Source organism: Sinohyriopsis cumingii, chromosome 11, assembly GCF_028554795.1.
Source record: "Sinohyriopsis cumingii isolate HCF-2022 chromosome 11, ASM2855479v2, whole genome shotgun sequence".
Taxonomy (NCBI): domain Eukaryota; kingdom Metazoa; phylum Mollusca; class Bivalvia; order Unionida; family Unionidae; genus Sinohyriopsis; species Sinohyriopsis cumingii.
This window is the reverse complement of record NC_142971.1, coordinates 73,670,217-73,690,734: the sequence shown is the minus strand read 5'-3', so window position 1 is coordinate 73,690,734 and position 20,518 is coordinate 73,670,217. Positions and strand designations below refer to the sequence as shown.

General features: G+C 34.6%; 1 protein-coding gene across 13 annotated transcripts in view; it reads left to right on the top strand.

Annotated features, from left to right (window-relative positions):
* LOC149788735 (aspartyl/asparaginyl beta-hydroxylase-like) overlaps positions 1-12,232 on the top strand; it is a 61,171-nt gene extending 48,939 nt beyond the window's left edge. For 2 of the 13 annotated variants that reach the window (XM_089974819.1, XM_089974832.1), the window contains 2 exons: positions 1,010-9,870; positions 9,909-12,232. In XM_089974819.1, the coding sequence (XP_089830945.1) occupies positions 1,010-1,160 (151 nt within the window). In that variant the 3' untranslated portion in view covers positions 1,161-9,870; positions 9,909-12,232. The remainder of the gene's footprint in view (positions 1-1,009; positions 9,871-9,908) is intronic. The other 11 variants (XM_089974827.1, XM_089974825.1, XM_089974820.1 and 8 more) reach the window with 11 other exon arrangements.
* Positions 12,233-20,518: the final 8,286 nt, after the last annotated feature.

The window sequence follows — 20,518 nt, the reverse complement described above, 5'->3', positions numbered from 1 at the left end:
ACTGCACAGTCATTACACCCATTTATAGTCTTAATTGAAATCAGGCCATTCCCAAATCAATACCCGCCATTTGTAGCCTTAATTGAAATCAGCCACTCCCCAGACAGTACCACCCATTTGTAGTCTTAATTGAAATAAGGCCACTCCCCAATCTGTTGTTGTTGTTGTTGTTCTAGGGTTTAACGCCATTTTTCAGCACAGGATAGGCTATACATGGTGGCCATTATAACTGGTGGAGGAAGAACCCTGGAAAACCCAGGGAAGAATCACTGACCCACGAGAAGCTACTGGCAGGCTTTCCCATGTACCCACACTAGCCGAGCCTTGGACTCAAACCCACGCAGACAGAGGTGAGATGGCAGTGATCCGGAATGGTGAGCGCTTTAGACCACTCGGCCACTCTGGGCCCCCTCCCCAATCTGTACCACCCATTTGTAGATTTAATTGAAATCAGGCCACTCCCCAGACTGTACCACGCATTTGTAGTCTTAATTGAAATAAGGCCACTCCCCAATCAGTACCACCCATTTGTAGTCTTATTTGAAATAAGGCCACATTCTATTTAATACCAGTGATTTGTAATCTTCATTGTGCAAGTATACTGTCTGTCAGCTGTTATGATCATGTTCTGGCACAGTTGGCAGGTAAACATGGATGAAATGTAGTTTCATGTTCCATTTGAAAGAACCTTTAAAATTTTATTATTTTTTCATGTGTAGCTAATATCCATGACATGAAATCTACCATAAGAGACATTTATTAAAATTGAATGCTGTGGTGAAAATACTTGTGCCTTAGAATTTTAACTTACAGAAAATAAACTTTTATCTCCAAGGTTTTTAAAATGTTTTAAAGAATGAATGACATTGTTTCTTTGTATATACTTTCCAGTATTTTTTATATCGAGTCAATTGTACTTTATATTTTTATTGATTTCATTTATCAGTTTCCTCCTCCTGTGCAGTATTTTATAGATTTTAAAATTAAAATTTAAAACTTTTATTTTAAGGGAATGGCTTGAAGGAAAATTTATCATATTTGATGACTCCTTTGAACATGAGGTATGGCACAATGGAAAGGATTTGCGTCTTGTCCTGATTGTAGATTTCTGGCACCCTGAGCTGACACAACAACAGCGACATAATTTGTCACCAATCTGAGTGGAAGAAGACAATAATGATAAGAAAAATGATGAGGATGACAGTGATAAAGGCAGTGAATATGCCAAAGGATTTTTTAAAAAATAAGTGTTATTAAAATTGAATATTGTTCATAATATTGATATTTGAAAAAGGGATGTCTAAGTCAGTAACATTTCACTATTTTTTTTATTGAATGTATCCAGAGCAACATAGCTTTGATTTAATGCTCACATATAGAACAGAGTTACCTACCTTTGTATTTAATGCCCAACATAGATGCTACACTTTCCATTAGTTAAGAAGCTTTTGTACTGAATAACATATTTCACCTTTACTTTAATCACATTTACTGGCATTCCTTTCATCCCATGCATTTGAAGATTTGTGAATTGTAATATTGGATTGCTTTTTATCACTTGCATTTTCTGTATCCATGTTCATTCTTTTCTCCTTGGATCATTCTCAGTCCACATCAGTTTTTAAGCCAATGTAAGACTGTGCAGATGTTTACTGTTGTAGAGTTTACATACTACATTCATAACACATCAAAAAAGTATTCATTGAGTTAGTTTGAAAAAGCAGTAGATTTTATGACATCAAAGAAAGAAGTACACAAATGGATATATGTCATTGTTCTGATAGTACTGTCTTCAACCATTGACTAAGTTTGCTCATTTGGGGATCAAACTTGGGTAGTGCTGTCATCAATCATTGACTAAGCTTGCTCATTCAGGGATCAAACTTGAATAGTGCCATCTTCAGTCATTGACTAAGCTTGCTCATTCGGGGATCAAACTTGGGTAGTGCTGTCTTCAATCATTGACTAAGCTTGCTCATTCAGGAATCAAAGTTGGGTCAGAAATATTAAGAAGTGACTTACCCTGCTAGGTAAAATTTGGGGATGTAAGAGTCGGGCAGAGTATTGAGGAAGATGTCAAGTAAACTTTTTCTTTTTGTATACAGTCATATGTGTCCAGATTGTTACCTTTATATTGTGCTCATTTGGTTTCAGTGGTTTTTTTTCCCTTTCAAGTTAAATTTCCTAATGTAAGTCATGTATTTAATAGTGCAGTCAGTAACAAGGTGTTTCTTAACCAAATAATGGTTTCTCTCTGCTTTGAGTGTTCATTAGGGTGTATCTGCCATGACTGCCTTACGCATTATATTAAACTTTGTTTCATGTTGAAGGCGTTGTACAAATAAAGTCATATCACATGACTTAATAAAAACATCTTATCTCACGTCTTCTAACACTACTCCATTCAAATTGTCATTGTAATTCTATTTGCTTGATGATGATAAAAAATATTGTTATAGCATGAAACGGGAGTACACTTGTTTTGCCTGTGTGGCATATAGTTTGATATCTTAGACTATTTTTTTGTCCATAAAATAAAACTATGTCTGTGGAAAAAAGTTAAATGAGGAGAAATAAGAGTTGCATCCCTTTTCACTTGGGCTACCAGTCAGTGAGTATTTATGAAAACTTGTCTGTAAAGGCAGGTGATGTCTTAGTTGAGGCATTGCTAATAACAGCCACATAAAGCTTCTTTTCATTCCCTATTCACCACAGGTCTCTAACGAAAACCAACTATCATTTGATCTTGGTCAAAAGAGCAGCTTATTAATCCAGATATTGTTTGAAATTTTGAACAGCTGTTTCTAAGCCTAATTATAAAAGTTAGCCAAACAAAGAAGCAGACCTTTGTTTCAGTCATATATAAGCAGTCACTTAGTAATGTGTGAGGGTATGTGTGATTTGGAATTTTAACGTAGCTTTAATGATTTTTCAGTCATATCATGACAATGTCTGCAGTTTGGCAGTCCATAGTGATGTCTTGCACTGGGGCATCATGTCGCAGACATGTAGCATGATGTCCCATCCAGTCAAATTATCCTGACACCAGGCTGACCAGTCCATACACTAACCTCTTAATGCTGAGTGCCGAGCGAGTCAGCTGTTAGTTCCATTTGTATAAGTGTTTTTTTATGACTTAGTTGGGGTTCGAATCCATGACCTCCTGCATCCAAGGTGGATGCTCTAACCACAATGCCACCGGAATGGGTCCACTTAGTAATGAAATTAGTGGTATTTTATGATGCATAAAACAAAAATCAGTGATCTTTCTGTGATAATTAAATTTATTGGCTGGACTAAATTAAGCAGGACACATTAATTTTGTGTGGGACATAAATTTGGGAGAGAACAACATATACATGCATTTCATATTATTATTGAATAGTTAACTAAACTAAATCTGTTGATGATAATAATAAGTGGATGTTAAGACAGGATTGGCTGCATACAGTCAAACCTGTAAATAGGGAAAATGCCAAATTGGTCTATTAACACAGGTGAACTCAGAATGAATGGTCAGTGATCATTCTCAGAACAATTATACATCTGGCACTATTGTTATTATTGTTATTGATTGTTATTATTATTTGTTGTTGTTGTTGTTGATGTTCAGCTTTGTTGTTGCTATTACTGTAATCAGTTTTATTCAAAAATACATCATCAGACTATATTTTTTAAAATTATTTTGTTATAGAAATGTTTTAAGCAGTTGGCATAATTTCCTATTCAGAGTATTAACATGTAAATGTATCATTGGCATAATTTCCTATTTAGAGTATTGACCTGTAAATGTATGATTGGCGCAATTTTCTATTGATCATTTTTACATATGGGCTACAATGGGCTTGATGCCTGTATCCATTAGGTGAAAATATTTGGTTTGCTCAGGTCTTATCCTTCATTTTGTCTTACAGTAGTCTAATTTCATCATCATATAATTTCTCAAAATGAATCTGGGAAAATATTGGGAATACATTTCAACGTGCTATTGGTTGTAAATATTTAGTTTGAAAACAAATATAGCAGGCTAGAAGAATTTTTGTTTGCTATGAAAGGATAAAAGCAATCACCTGCACAAATGAGTCAGATAGCAGTGTTTGATTGGTGAATGCCAGTGATGTCAGTTCAAAATTAGGGTATCAACCTGTAAATGTATCATTGGCATACTTTCCTATTCTGAGTATTCATGTGTAAATGTATCTTTGGCATAATTTCCTATGCTGAGTATTCAGGTGTAAATGTATCATTGACATAATTTCCTGTTTTGAGTATTCATGTGTAAATTTATCACTCAGAAAATTTACTTATCCACTTACATTGAAGAGCAGGTTATCTACAAATGATTTTTTTATTTAGGAATCACATGGGGAGAAATAGGATTAACTTTGACTATTAGGGTAGGTGTAATGCTCTCACTCTTGCTGGTATGTAACAAACAAAAAGAAATTTTCTGCATGTGTTTTAAAATTAAAAAAGTGATGACTTTGCAGCACATTTTTCTTCTATGTATTGAATGAATAGAATCATTAGTATTTAGAAAAATAGTTACATTCATTTAGGAACAGAATCTACTCATCAATGTGATGATAAAGAATCAGGTAATTGTAGCAATACCTGTATTTATCTTAAGAGAAAATAAACTCAAGTGTTTGATGAAAGCTATTAGAAATTTGACAAAAGGTAGGTTGTTTATTCATATTTTTATCAATGTATTTGGTTTTTGACTCACTTCATCTTTTTATCAAGTTGTCATTTGATTTTGTTTGTTTTGATTGCATGTTTGTATTGTTCATTACTCAGTTTTGACTGTTGATTTCTGGTATATTTACATTTTGGAATACCTTGGATTTTGCCCTCAGTGTAGTGGATCTTAGGTTTAGCTGACAAGCTCATCTGTAAGCACAGCTAATCAATGGGACTAATTACTGGTGTGAAGCCATGATGGCTCAGCATTTCATCGGATCAGCCTGGTTCAGTTATCATGGTGTGTCCTTTGACAAGACACATTACTTCAGTTGCCTCAGCACTAAACAGCCTGCTTGTGTTGCTGTGCCATAAAGAAAGTTCCAAGCCAATTACAGGTGACGGATAAAATGGGTCTATTTGTACCACAAGGGCCCTGGCTTTGAATTTGTTGTATGTTACTGGCTATTTCATTTGCATTGATAGCTAGATAAATTGCTTCAGGGATCTCTGACCAAAGAGTAACATGGTAGGGTGTAAAGTATAAGATGGTACAACTCAATAGCCATTGGAGTGGGTGGGGGTCATCTCAAATTTAAAAGCAAAACAGAAATTGAGATAAGTGTTGAAAAGGTTACTTCTCATCACAAAAAGTGATTGATGTCACTCACTTTTTTGCCTGCTAGTTTGAGCCCAGCGCTTTGTACATGTCATTTTCCCTCTGTATATATACTAAAGCATTTGTAATTTACATTATTCAGCCATTTATCCTAGATTTATTTGATATATACATATATAGGAATTTGCATGCCTGTAATAGTTCTGTATAGCTCATGAGACCTTCTATATAAATTTAGTGAAAAAAGTGTGAAAGCCATGTTGAACAAGCTTTTGTTGAAAAAAAGTTAACACTTTGTTCACAGTAGGCCATGGGCAATTATTATTGGTGAATTCCAGTACATTATATTTTGTCTTATACATATATATGTCTGAGAGAAATCAGAAGAAAGCTGAAATCTGTCACGGCAGTCAGCTCACTGTTTTCTGAATTAACCGTTCCACATCATATGCATTGGTAGATTAAACCAGGCGCGATCAGAGTCTAGATTTACAACAGACATTTAGACTTGACTTTGGAGTCCAGCAATCAGACTAAATGAAATTTAAGTTTAATTTGATCATTTAAATGTCCAAGGTAAAAAAATAGCTTAAAGATTTATATTGGTGAAACTTGAGCTATGTGAAATGTGTTACTTTGCTTGTGCATTGTACAGCAACATTTTTTTGGTCAGAACTTTTTATTTGGGTAGCCGCTGCACAAAAGGCAGTATATTTCCCATATTGTTTTGTTGCCTCTGTACAACAGGCAGTATATTTCCCCATATTGTTGTGTTGCCACTGTACATTAGGCAGTATATTTCCCCATATTGTTGTGTTGCCACTGTACAACAGGCAGTATATTTCCCCATATTGTTGTGTTGCCACTGTACAATAGGCAGTATATTTCCCCATATTGTTGTGTTGCCACTGTACAACAGGCAGTATGATATTTTACCATATTAGTGTGATTTTACACACTTGACGCAAAGATCTGAAACATGAGGTATAATGCAAAATGTTATGATCTAAATGTTATCCTTCAGAAGGGACTCGGACATGTAAATTTTTCATTTGTATGAAGGACATACTGTAGATGTGCTAGACAGTAGTGGTGCACAGTGTTACTGGTATACCGGTTTACCACTGTATTTTTTTTTCTCAAGTGGTACACACCATGGTACTTTTCACTGTACCATTAATTTGATAGTGGGGGGCCCCTAGTGGCAGAGTGGTCTAAACTGCTCACCATTATGGATCATTGCCATCTCACCTCTTTCTGCGTGGGTTTGAGTCTCAGGTTTGGCCAGTGTGGAAATGTGAGAAAGGTTGCCAGTAATTTCTCATGGGTTGATGGTTCTTTCTGGGATTCTCCAGATTCTTCCTCCACCATTTATACTGGCCACCATATATAACCTATCTTTTGCTGAAAAATGGCGTTAAACCTTACAACAACAACTTTGATGTCAGTAAGGAATATATGGAAATTCCAGAGTAATCTTGTTACAAATTTAGTGATATTAACAGCATATTTTTTAAATTTTAAATGATAAAATAATAAATAATGTAAATTCAGATTTTTTAATTTTTTTAAACTAAACAGTTGCATTTTGTCACAAATTAATTTTGAATATTTTAAATATAATTATAGTGATAATTCTTTAATAATGTGTTTGATATATGTCATGTATGCGAATGCAGTGTGCATAGTAGGATGTTGTGAAAGATATTCATAGTCAAGATCACCCCCCCCAAAAAAAATTGGCAAACATTTTGGGAAACCAGTCATTTTTTTGATCATTTATTACCATATTTGAATGTGTTAAGAATATGTATTCCTTTATAAGACTGCAAATCATTCTAAAATTTTTAGACAATTATTTTCTATTTGAACTTTATGTAATTTCTAATATTTTCTTGTTTGTTGATCAGTGTGTTTTATGTTTACTTACCTTCTCTGATAAATATCTGGTTCAGGTGTGAGCATCCCACTTAATGTGACCATGCCTATTATATGAATAATGTAGCTAGTAAATTTTAGCCTTCATTGTCAACGCTTCCTTCTTTTATCAAACTCTGTAATGTCAACAGTTTATTGTACAGGGTGGCCGCTTAATCATCCCATTTAGAAACAATGAATTTATCACCTATACAGTACTGTCCATTTATCTTTTTTGGGAGGGGAGTGGGGTAACTGCAAATGTCTTTTGAGCTATTTTCTTTTCTTTTATTCTGAGATCTTTCTTATTATTTCAAATAGTATAATGGATATAATGTGTTAGTTTGCTATAAATCAGATTAAGATGTTTCCCAGCCATTGATTGATGGAAATTTTATAAAATTGTATGTGTCAGACCCCTGCCCCAGAAGATGAAATTGCTGGTCCCCAATATAATTGCAGTATACCATGGTGCAGGTCCCTAATATAATTGCAGTATGCCATGGTGCTTGTCCCTAATATAATTGGAGTATGCCATGGTGCGGGTCCCTAATATAATTGCAGTATGCCATGGTGCTTGTCCCTAATATAATTGGAGTATGCCATGGTGCTGGTCCCTGATATAATTGCAGTATGCCATGGTGCTGGTCCCTAATATAATTGCAGTATACCATGGTGCTGGTCCCCAATATAATTGCAGAATATCATGGTTCTTACCGAAAAATGTTAAGAAATACCACAGTAAACCATGGTACTCATTGTGATATATTCAGAAATACTGCATTACAAACTGTCTAGGTACCCACTCCTACTTTACTGATCCACCTTTTACATATTTTGTGCCAAAAGTTTTATAATTTTCTATTCTTTTAATGAATGTTAAACTTTTCATCATTAGGTTGCAAACCTAATCGTTTTTTAATTCATGTTTTTAGAATGTTTTGAACATCAGCTTTATCTTGTAAATTTGGAATAAAGTTTGAGGGAATATAGGGTTAAATGCAGTCATGAGAAGTACTGAGTTCCGTACTACAGGTCTACATATTGGGCTAAATGCAGTCATCTGAATACTGAATTTTGTATTACAGGTCTACATATAGGGTTAAATGCAGTCATGTGAAGTACTGAATTTTGTATTACAGGTCTACATATAGGGTTAAATAGTGAATTTTGTATTACAGGTCTACATATAGGGTTAAATAGTGAATTTTGTATTACAGGTCTACATATAGGGTTAAATACAGTCATGTGAAGTACTGAATTTTGTATTACAGGTCTACATATACGGTTAAATAGTGAATTTTGTATTACAGGTCTACATATAGGGTTAAATAGTGAATTTTGTATTACAGGTCTACATATAGGGTTAAATGCAATCATGTGAATACTGAATTTTGTGTTACAGGTCTACATATAGGGTTAAATGCAATCATGAGAAGTACTGAGTTCTGTACAGTAGGTCTACATATAGGGTTAAATGCAATCATGAGAAGTACTGAGTTCTGTACAGTAGGTCTACAAATAGGGTTAAATGCAATCATGAGAAGTACTGAGTTCTGTACTCCAGGTCTACATATAGGGTTAAATGCAATCATGAGACGTACTGAGTTCTGTACAATAGGTCTACATATAGGGTTAAATGCAATCATGAGAAGTACCGAGTTCTATACTACAGGTCTATATATAGGGTTAAATGCAATCATGTGAATACTGAATTTTGTGTTACAGGTCTACATATAGGGTTAAATGCAATCGTGAGATGTCCTGAGTTCTGTACTATAGGTCTACATATAGGGTTAAATGCAATCATGAGAAGTACTGAGTTCTGTACAATAGGTCTACATATAGGGTTAAATGCAATCATGAGAAGTACCGAGTTCTATACTACAGGTCTATATATAGGGTTAAATGCAATAATGAGAAGTACCGAGTTCTGTACTACTGGTCTACATAAAGGGTTAAATGCAATCATGACACGTACTGAGTTTTGTACTCCAGGTCTATATATAGGGTTAAATGCAATCACGAGAAGTACCGAGTTATGTACTACAGGTCTACATATAGGGTTAAATGCAATTATGAGAAGTACTGAGTTCTGTACTACAGGTCTTCATATAGGGTTAAATGCAATCATGTGAACTAATGAGTTCTGTACTACAGGTGTGCTATGAATCTTCATTAAGATGAAGTTAACTCGAGCCAGTGGTAGAGGATTACAAAACAGAAATATTTTGGAGTTTTAAGAAACAGTGCAGTTTGTCTCCCTTGTTAAACTATGAAAACAACAAATTTGTACTTATCACAACCATGAAGACAAGTATTATCTCATATTCCAGCTTTTTTGTTTTTGTATTTAATCAGTGCTTTTTAGGATTATATTCTTGATTAGTGCCTTGTAGGTTTTCTTGGTTCTGTACCTTGCAGGCTTTGGTTTTTAATATTCTTATTAAACATGCATATACTTTTGGTTGAGCTTGGTTATAATTTTAGATTTTTTTAATATGATTGTGTGGTTGTGCTTTTACAAGTTTTAGAAGTGTGAGAAGAAAAAAACATTTTTCATTGTTTATTGTTACCTCAACATGCAAAACCTGTTGTTTAAAAACAAATTGATGGTTGCCTTGTCTCCATTGTTTAAAGAGGATGCAAAGGTTTGTTTTTGTCTCCATTGTTTAAAGAGGATGCAAAGGTTTGTGAATATAAATGGTACAGATGTGTTGCATGTAGCATCATTATCATATCCATTAACTTGTTTACTAATTGCTCATTGATTACAAATTTTGTGTAATTACTGCATGTAGTCCCCTCCTGAACTGTATTTCATTGATTACAAATTTTGTGTAATTACTGCATGTAGTCCCCTCCTAAACTGTATTTCATTGATTACAAATTTTGTGTAATTACCACATGTAGTCCCCTCCTAAACTGTATTTCATTGATTACAAATTCTGTGTAATTATCGCATGTAGTCCCCTCCTAAACTGTATTTCATTGATTACAAATTCTGTGTAATTATCGCATGTAGTCCCCTCCTAAACTGTATTTCATTGATTTCAAATTCTGTGTAATTACTGTATGTAGTCCCCTCATAAACTGTATATTTATATTCAGAGTTAAGTTTCTTTGTTTAAGATCTCATTGATGCATCTTCATAGAATATCCAAATGTAATGATATATCTATTTATATATTAAAGGGCATCTTTTGAACTGTGTAAGTGTCACATAAGTGATTCCCAAAGGCTTTGCATCAGTGTTAGTCCCATACATGATGCCCAGGAGCTTTGACACAATCTCTGTCCCATACATGATGCCCAAGGGCTTTGGCACAATATCTGTCCCATACATGATGCCCAAGGGCTTTGGCACAATGTCAGTCCCATACATTATGCCCAAGGTCTTTGGCACAATCTCTGTCCCATACATGATACCCAAGGGCTTTGGCACAATGTCTATCCCATACATGATGCCCAAGGGCTTTGGCACAATCTGTGTCCCATACATGATGCCCAAGGGCTTTGGCACAATCTCTGTCCCATACATGAGGTCCCATGCATCATGCCCAAGGGCTTTGGCACAATGTTGGTCCCATACATCATGCCCAAATGTCTTTGACTCAGTATCAGTCCCATACATGATGCCCAAAGGCTTTGGCTTAGTGTCTGTCCCATACATGATGCCCAAAGATTTGGATCAGAGTCAGTTCCATATATGATGCAGTGGAAGCATGGTAACCTGTTGTACCAAAGATCCATGTTTGAGTCCCTCTATGGACTTTATTTTGGGAGCTGTAGTAGCTCAGTTTGGATGAGTTTCATGCTTCTGGCGTGTGGTTTCAGGTTCAACATCAAGCCAGCCCAGGTTGGATGCCTTGATGTGTCCTTAGGAATGGCTTTTGTCTCAAATTTTTCAGCATGATATAGCTAATAATGTGTTAAAAGTACCATTAAAACCAAGAAAAATAAATAAAGAACCCATGCAGTAATGTTCATAATGAACATTTGGATCAGTGTTTGTCCTATACATGATGCCTGTGGGCAGCATTGGACCAGTGTCATTCCCATCTATAATGCCCAAAGGCATTGCTGAAGCAGAGTCATTCCCATAAATAATAATGCTCAATGGTATCTTTGCAGCAGTGTCAATTGGATACTTAATGCCAAATGGCATCAGTGAAGCACTGTCATCCCCTTAAGATGATGCCTGAAGGCAGTGTTGGAGCATTGGCAGTCCCAAACACAGTATAATGCTTCACTGATTCAGTGTCAGTATTATTTAGACCACTAAGTGTTTCAGTATTAAATGCACTACTGATGGAATGAAAATAATCTATATGTCAAGGGAGATAACTCTACATTATTTTATACCAACAGTCAAGTCCCTTGTAAATGTAAAGAAGCTTATATCAGGGATAACAACTTAATCTTCCTGTTATTAATCAAGGACTGTATCACCAACTTGCTTACACAAATAGCATGTAATAAAATATTATTTTTGATACCAAAACGGCTTGCTTACTGCAAAGTCTGGATAGACCATCTTTTACAGGAATATTTACATAAACAATCAAATTTTTGTATTCTCAATTTATTAATGTTTATATAGATTTTACAGCTGTGATTTAGGTCAGTATATGCTTGCCTTATTTATACAATTGCCTTCATATTGCTACAGATATATACTCAAGAACTACAGATTAGTTCAAGTTAAATAATGCATTTTTTGCTTTTGTATTTGAAAAAACACTTTTTGCTGCTAGCAGTTTTCGCTTTATCAAAAGTTCTTATGATTCATATATGGATGTAAATACTAGTCCGTCCATCAGATATATTTTTGTTATAGTAAAACTGTGAAATAAATGTAGACAAACAAAATCTACATCGTTTGACAGTATGTATTTGTCTGAAAAACGTCCACCACTATGTACTCTAATAGAAATTTTAGACATCCCAGTAATGTAGCTTGTAATTTTATAATGTAGAAAATGGTGAATAAACTTTGTGCTTTCAGTGCAATTTTTTTTGTTTTGTGTCTTGATTTATATACTGCTCAAAATTATTATCTAAATGCATGGTCCATTTTTGCAACCCTCAAAAACTGCCTGTATTTTCTCTTCAACAGCTGACCTGTTGAATAAACTTGGTAAGACTTATCCCTTGGGCAAGCTTTCTGAACACGATGCAGGTTGACTTTTCATTGTTCTGGTTTCCATAGCATTTGGGTTTGAAACCTATACATGTATTTGATTTTCTCGTCATAATGGTTGCATTGGTTTCTTTGTGCATGCTTTGCCAAAATTTAGTTTTTGAGGTAATCTTCCTTGCCAGTAATATCACTTCCACAGTAACAAGTTATACAATCTGTAATGTCTTTCTCAGATCTTCACACCAGACATTAGTGGTACTACTTATTATTGGTGATGTGGAGGGTGGGGAGGTGGTGGTTGTGTACCCTTAGTACTACAGATCTCCCTATCACAACTTACTGATATCTTGCACAGAATTGGATTCTCCCCCCCCCCCAATATGTGGCTACATTCTACTGTTCAGAGTTGTAAGAGCTTAATCTGACTACTGCTTTGAAGTACTCTACTAAAGGTACAACCCTGTAAAGTAATATTACCTGCCATGGAGAACAACCCTAACTCTGTACCACAAATTGTCGCACTACAGTTTTACATGGCAATATCAATGTCATGAACCAATGAGTTTGCAGTGGCTCACTGACTGATAAAATATCAAAGTAATTTAGTTAAACTCCTACCACCACCTATGGATTGGCTACCAATGTTACCACTAGCAAAAGGTGTTAGGCATTACATAATTAACCTATTGGGGGAGCAGAGGCGACCATGGCTAATGTTAAGTAACATCACATACAATTAGGGGACTTTATGATGTCACTTACCTCAAGTGAATTAGTGTTCATATTTTAGAGTACCCGGTATGCTGTAAAACTGATGAAAAATTTTTGTAAATTTTTTTTATATGATATACAGTGGCAGTTGGTCAGGTGATAGATAAAGGCTCTAAACTGTAATCTATTTAAACCTTTTTATCCACTTATTTTAAAAATCATAGCTGAAAGAAGAGTATTTGAAATTCAACTAACTGTAATACTATGAAATTATATAAGCCAGTTAACAACTTCTGGGGGGCAGTAGGTGGTGGAGTGGTAAAGGGTTCTTGCCTTTGGAGAAATGGAAGAAAGGTTATATATATTTCAACTTGAAAAATCTGTGTTATATGTTCATTATTAACACATTTTGTACGTGCATAAAACTTATTATATTTATATTTGTCATTGTACTTGACGGTGTGTGTTTGGATGGAGAGATACATACACCGTTTTTTGACCATATGACTAGAAAAGAGCACAGCTGAAACTATACACTAATTAATTATAAGTGATAGGACTAATGAGATTACATTCTTGTAATTGCAAGCAGGAAAGATTGCTTAATTAACAGTCTCTGAAATAAGTTTTTTTTTATACTTTCTGAAAGTTCACTATAACTGGCAAATGATGTCTAAATTGATTTGAAACATCCCCTGAAACATGTACATAGCAGCAAATGAACAAATTACTTGGTACATACTGTTCGCCCTAATTTTATTGTTTCCGATAGAACATTACTGTAAATATTACAAACATACACAAACACACACACAGACTGAAGCAATATATTCAATATATGAATGAACTTGACCAACTCAATCGACACAACCAAAATCACATATCGTGCCATACATAACATGTGTATCTATTTTTAGAAAGAGGGATTTTCTTGATATAACCACTTTCTAGCTTTTTTACAATAATCCACTGATAGGATTGCAAATTTGTTTTCATTATTTGCCAATGTACATGTAGTAAAGTCATGCATTGGTTAAACAGTTGTTGCATCCTTGCTTTTACATAAAAATGAGTGACGTCAGAAAGCAACAATGACCTTACTAATGGCGCTTTTCAGATTGTGCATCACAGTATTGTTTCTGAAGGCTTAATCTTCTCTCAAAATTTAGAATTTGCTTTCAGTGAATTTTATATTTACTTAATCTATATACCCAATTATTTACGAAAAGAGACAACCTAATGAAGCAGTATTTGCAAGATACAATGATGTAACCATTAGGCCTAGTTTCACTTAATGATTTCAAACTGATTTTATAAAGAAAATAATGCAAACATGGCAGTTAAAATCTTCATTTTTTTAACATTAAAATTTGAAGTACTCTTTGCTTATCTACTCTTAAACACAAAATTACCATTTACATATTGATGTTTAGGTTTCAAATCAGAAGTATGTATATTTTCATCATTAAACAGTAGGCCTAAATGTGAACTTGTAGAAATTGGGCAGTGATAACATGCCCAGTAAAAGTTAATGGTCAGTCAGCTATTAAAACACTTGCCTGTGAATATGCAAAAGATTGCAGACACAATTGTTACAAACACCATATACATTTTGCCTTGGGCTACAATACAGCACTGTCTGAACTAACCTAAATACTTGCCTACATTGAGGAAGCATCTGAAATTTCATAACAACTGTTACTTATTGTATGTTTCAAAATCACAGGACAAAGAAACTTTCACTTTCCTAAGAAGAAAAAGGCAAACTTTGCATTTTTAGACAGTTGCCCAATTTGCCTGGTAGCCTACCTTCTGGAGTCATTGATACTTCCAATTGTGTGTGATATCTGATAAATCAGATGTGCTTCCAATTATGTTGTTAACCACTCTTACAAAAATTTATAAAATATATTGTTGCCAATTGATTTAGCAATTTTGTAATACATTTATTTAATCGTTCCTAATCTACATTTTAAAAAAAATTAATTCTGCATATTATTTTCTGCCGGATTTGATTAATTTACAGAAAGTTGTAATATACTGCATGCATTTTATTCTATTTGCATTGATTCACTTTGCCTCGTATGTATTCTCATATGCTTCTTCATATATCGACTTTCTCTAAATAGTTGACCACAAACTTCACATTTATATGGTTTATCGCCTGTGTGAATTTTAATGTGTCTCTTTAAATCTCCTTTCTGCGTAAATGTTCTATCACATGCTTCACATTTGTATGGTTTTTCACCAGTGTGTACAATCATATGCCTAGTAAGACTTCTGCAATAAATGAATATTTTGTCACATAAATCACATTTGTATGGTTTGTCACCATTGTGCATTCTTATGTGTTCTTTTAAACTTAAATACTGACTGAACATTTTCCCGCATATTTCACATTTATAAGGTACATCGCCAGTGTGAATCTTCATATGCTGTTTTAGAGTTCCATTCAATGTAAATTTTTGACCACAGATGTCACATTTGAACTGTTTGCCTTCAGTATGAGTTCTTAGATGCTGTTGTAGATACCTGTTTTCTTTAAAAAATCTTATAACATTTTTCACATGGGTATGTTTTTCTGTCGGCATGAACTCTCCTGTGTCTAATCAAGCTACTCTGGTGACTAAACAATCTGCCACATATTTCACACTTGTATCCCATTTCTTCAGAGTGATTTTGCGTGTGGCCTGTCCGGTCGTCATCTTCGCCCGGCATTGCAGTTCCAATCACCTTTGTATGTATTCCAACGTGTTCCTTTAAGTGGTTTTTTGGTCAAAACTTTCTCCACACACTTCGTATTTGTATGGCCTAGTGTGTCTTCTCATGTGTTTTCCCAAATTTCCACGCAGTGTAAAAGGTTTCCTACAAACTCCTCATACGTACGGTTTTATTCCAGTGTGTACTCTCAGATGTGCTTGAAGACGTTTGTTTGCATTGAACGCTTTATCGCAGACTTCACAATTGTATTGTTTGTCATTATTTCTATTTAAACATTCAGTATCAACGACATGATCACTATGGTCTTCATCACAAGCATCAATTTGGGCACTCATTTTATCGCATTTTTTGCGTCGGCCTTCATTATCAACAAAAGATGCTTTGAGGTAATCATTATTTCATTTCCATCTTAATCTAAACAACGGTGCAAGCTGTGCATTGTGGGTAAAACAGCTACTGGATCAACGTGACTGTTGTTTTCACAGCTTACCTACATGTCGAATACATGTGCCATCCCACTCCAAAATAATGTATTTTTAAGCGATTTCCAACCACCGGCCTCCGCATTAAATGGTTGGTCCCGCGTGTAATAGCAGTACTAGGTAGTCCTCTACGGTAGCTGGCCACCATAGCAATTTTATTTCAGAGTAAAGTGGTTTGGTTTAAAAAAAAAAAAAGAATAATTTGACTCCAAATTTCACCAAAATTGCACAACAAATTACTTTAAAAGTTACATAATATATATATATATATATATATATATATATATATATATATATATATAGTATCTACGCTATTATCAATGATGTATACATTTTTCATTAAAAGGAAACGAGGCTTGAAAAATTCATACAACTAATATATATGTTACATACATTTTATTTATATCACATACAAATACACATATTTGCACTTTGAATGGAGTTACGATATCCTCCGGGCAAATGTGGATATACCGAGTGAATGAACTCTTCACATCCCTGCGATTGTTTCCGCTACAAAATGTAGTTGTACGATTTTTCTTGTTATTCACGATTATATATGCAACTTGAGAAGTTGATTGTTTTCTTTTTGAGTTTCTATTTTTATTCACATTTATTAAATCAATACAAGTCACAATCGTGATTTAAACATGAAATATGGTTTTTATGAAGAGAGTAGTGCACTACAAACACGGTTAGCGTCTTTTACACTGAACCTGAGCTGTCAGGCATTGACGTACTGGACTATAGAAATTAACATGGAATAGAAACTAAGCGAAATGACGAACCAACAAGAGGTAATTAAAATATTTTAATATATTGACAGTTCGTCTAAGTCATTATTCTGCTTTAATTAACATTTTTAAGGACTATACAACTCTCTCTCTCTCTCTCTCTCTCTCTTCTTTGGATGGTTTGACTAAACTTTACCATCATTCATAGGTAATACACACACACACACACACACACACACACACACACATACATGTTTTAACGTCAAAGTGGGGTCTTTGACAGATATCTCTGAAACTGGGGTCCCATGTTTCTTATTGTCGTATCTACTAAATACTGTCAAAAATAACAAAAACCTGGCCTTCTGAAATTAGACACACACTTAAATTTAAAGATATTATTTGTATTTTTAAAATAATAGCTCTTGATGATTTTGACAGTAGTCCTGGAAATTGGGGACCTGGAAGTCACTAATCACGTGATATACTCTCGCACCCGAAATGGGGTCCAAAAACACTCACTTGAAACTGGGGTCATGAAGCAAATCATCTTAGAATGCAACAATATAATGCAATAAATAATCAATTTATAGTGTAGAAGAAATGAAAGATGATTGAATTTGGTTCGTTCTTATATATGTATTACCTTAACAAGGGCCACGCTAAAATGTACGCCAATGAATCAGCCCCTCACCCTTGATGATTGGTGGTTTAGAGGCTGATGTAGGCTATTCATTAAAACTTGGAACCTAGACTTATCGGCATTTCTCACGGCTGTGGAGCTACCATCGGCTGAAGAGTTCTTTTGGTGACATGTGCATAATATTTCCAGAGCAAATACTGTTTGGTGACTTGTAAATTCATGTGCAATAGCACAACCATATGTCCATTTTGAATTTCACACTAGATATGGAATATGGTTGCTACCAATTATTGGTATGTGTCTAAAGTTTATGCAGGTTTGCACATTTTAATGACCAGGTGAAATCAGACCGACATATAGTCCAACAGTATCAACAAATTTGGGGGTTAGGTTTATCGGACTAGCTAAAATGTTAACCGCTTTGCTGACGGTTGTAAATGTCAGAGTTTTCTTTTCTTTCTCTGATCCATTTGTATATTTTCGTGTTAAAAAGAGGGCCTGGACCTTTTTCTTGCCGTTTTTGAATGAAGGTCGTAACATATTGATAAAATAACTAAGTTTCAAGCTTTATTTCGGAAAAATTTATACCGGAACACACCAATCAGTCTGCGACAGCGGGTGCCATTTCAACCGACTGTTCAACGGCATTTTAAAGCATCATTGGTGCCAAGAATGTAATTTTTTGGGTTTTTTTTAAACTATTATATCAACATTACGTAATAGAATAATACAAATACACGTCTTTTTCACATATCCAGTATAACACCAAATACGAAAAAAATGTACATGAAGTTCCAATTGTATGACACATTGAAGTATAGAACTATCATGGAAAAGAAAAGAAGAACCTTGCTCTCTCTCTCTCAGGTCGAAATTTTGTCTCCATATTTAAGCCGAAAACATTGACAGACATCTAGAAACTGTATACAAATCTCGTGTTTTATTCGTTACCTAATATGATTGTTTGGCACACAGCTACAGTCACAATCACTTATCCAAGCCAATTTTTTCACAACTTGCGGTTTTATGTATTTTGTGTCCAGGTTTTGAAATGATAAAGATTTTTGAAAGTTTACACCAAAAATGTATTACCTCTAGGCTACATGTCACAAACCAAACCCATACTTCTAGATTAATAGTCATAACTCCAAATGAAGGTCAAGTGCCATAGTAAGAAGTTTTCATGTCTATCACAATTACATACGTTACTGTAGAGCCCCTAAAGATGCCCATGCTCACTCACATACAATACAAATATTTAATGGCAGATCAGCTGGTAGAATGTCATACTCGTAATCCAAAGGTCGGCTGTTTCCGATATCAAAAGTTGGCTGCCATAATGTGTTAAAAGTCCGCCTTTCGTCCCAAAGAGCAGGTTTTTATTACAATTAGATGGTTCAAATTATGACCTAAAAACGCTCAAAATGTGAGGGTTCTATCCCAGTGAGTTTGCCTACTTGTTTTTTTAACCCCACCCATCCCCCATTTATTTCTGGGTAAGCCTGTGAACTAAATTCAGAGCATCATCTCATATACGCCCTGTTGAAACATGAAGATGCGCGTGCAGTACAATTAGAAAATTGAACATGGCGTTTTTGTAATACGATAATGAATTTCACTTTCTACTCAAATATCACTGCTACATGGATTACAAGAGACAGCCAAATATGGCAACATTTATAGGTTTTTCAAGTATTAATCAGAAGATCATATCAAATTTAGGCTTTTTATTTTAAGATCTTTTTAATATCTCAACAAATTATGTTGAAGTCTGCACCAACATTCATCAGTGAATTTACTTATGTTTTTTTATGTAAAAAAATACCCTTTCTTACCCAGTTTCAACACATTTCCATAAAAATTATAATTCAATATTTTTAATTTTTTGCTTTAGCCGTTTGTTGCTAATAATGTACTTTTTGTTTTCTTTTGATGTGATCTACACTCAAACAAACTATTTCAGGCATCAGAGTCTCTATTTTAAACTGCTGGCATATCCTACCTAGCCAAACGTCATCAATCGTCTTTTATCAACTAAATCGATTGACGGTGCATATCTAGCTTTATATTATATATTTATAACAATACCATTGCAGCTTCGATTAAAACAGAAGTATTTTTACGGATAGAACAATAAGAATGTAAAATTGTCAAGTAACCAGAACACACGAGTTTGTTCATTTATTATTCAGTAGTAAAACGAACGAACAAAAAAAGTCCAATAAAATAAATTTGATAGTTATAAATCGCGACTGATCAACTATTTAGCAATTAATAACATCCAAAACAGCATTAACCACCATGGATATGGGAAAGAAATGTGATCGGGATGAAAATTTGAACCTGAAGGAGTCAAAATATTTCAACTGTATATGATCAAATCTGTTCTCATCGCTCTGATATAGTGAGAAAACATTGAATGTGAACGTGATCTTTTGCACGCTATTTCACAAGCACGAGTCAGAGAACACTTCTGTAATCAAAGGTGTACAATTTGTGTTAAAGTCAGGACTTGTGGACCATACGAGATGTAATGAATATATACCTTCCCCAAAAGCCGAAACATTTGCAAAATGCAACACTTTTGTTCCTATGTTTGACAAAGGGTCAGACAAGGCAAGATATGAAAATACTTTACAATGCCTATCAATAATGTACCTTTTCTCTAGTCAAGCACTAGTTCTAAACCACCCATAAGATCGCGTGAGTTGCATCATTATGGGACTTTTGAACCTTTGTTCCTGATATAGGTCAAAGTCTTCTGTTATCCCATGACTATGCTCGAATCACACTCGATTACATGATTTACACGAGTGCGTGCGAGCCTGTGAAGCAACGTTACCAAAAGGTCCCCATGCTAAGTCGTGT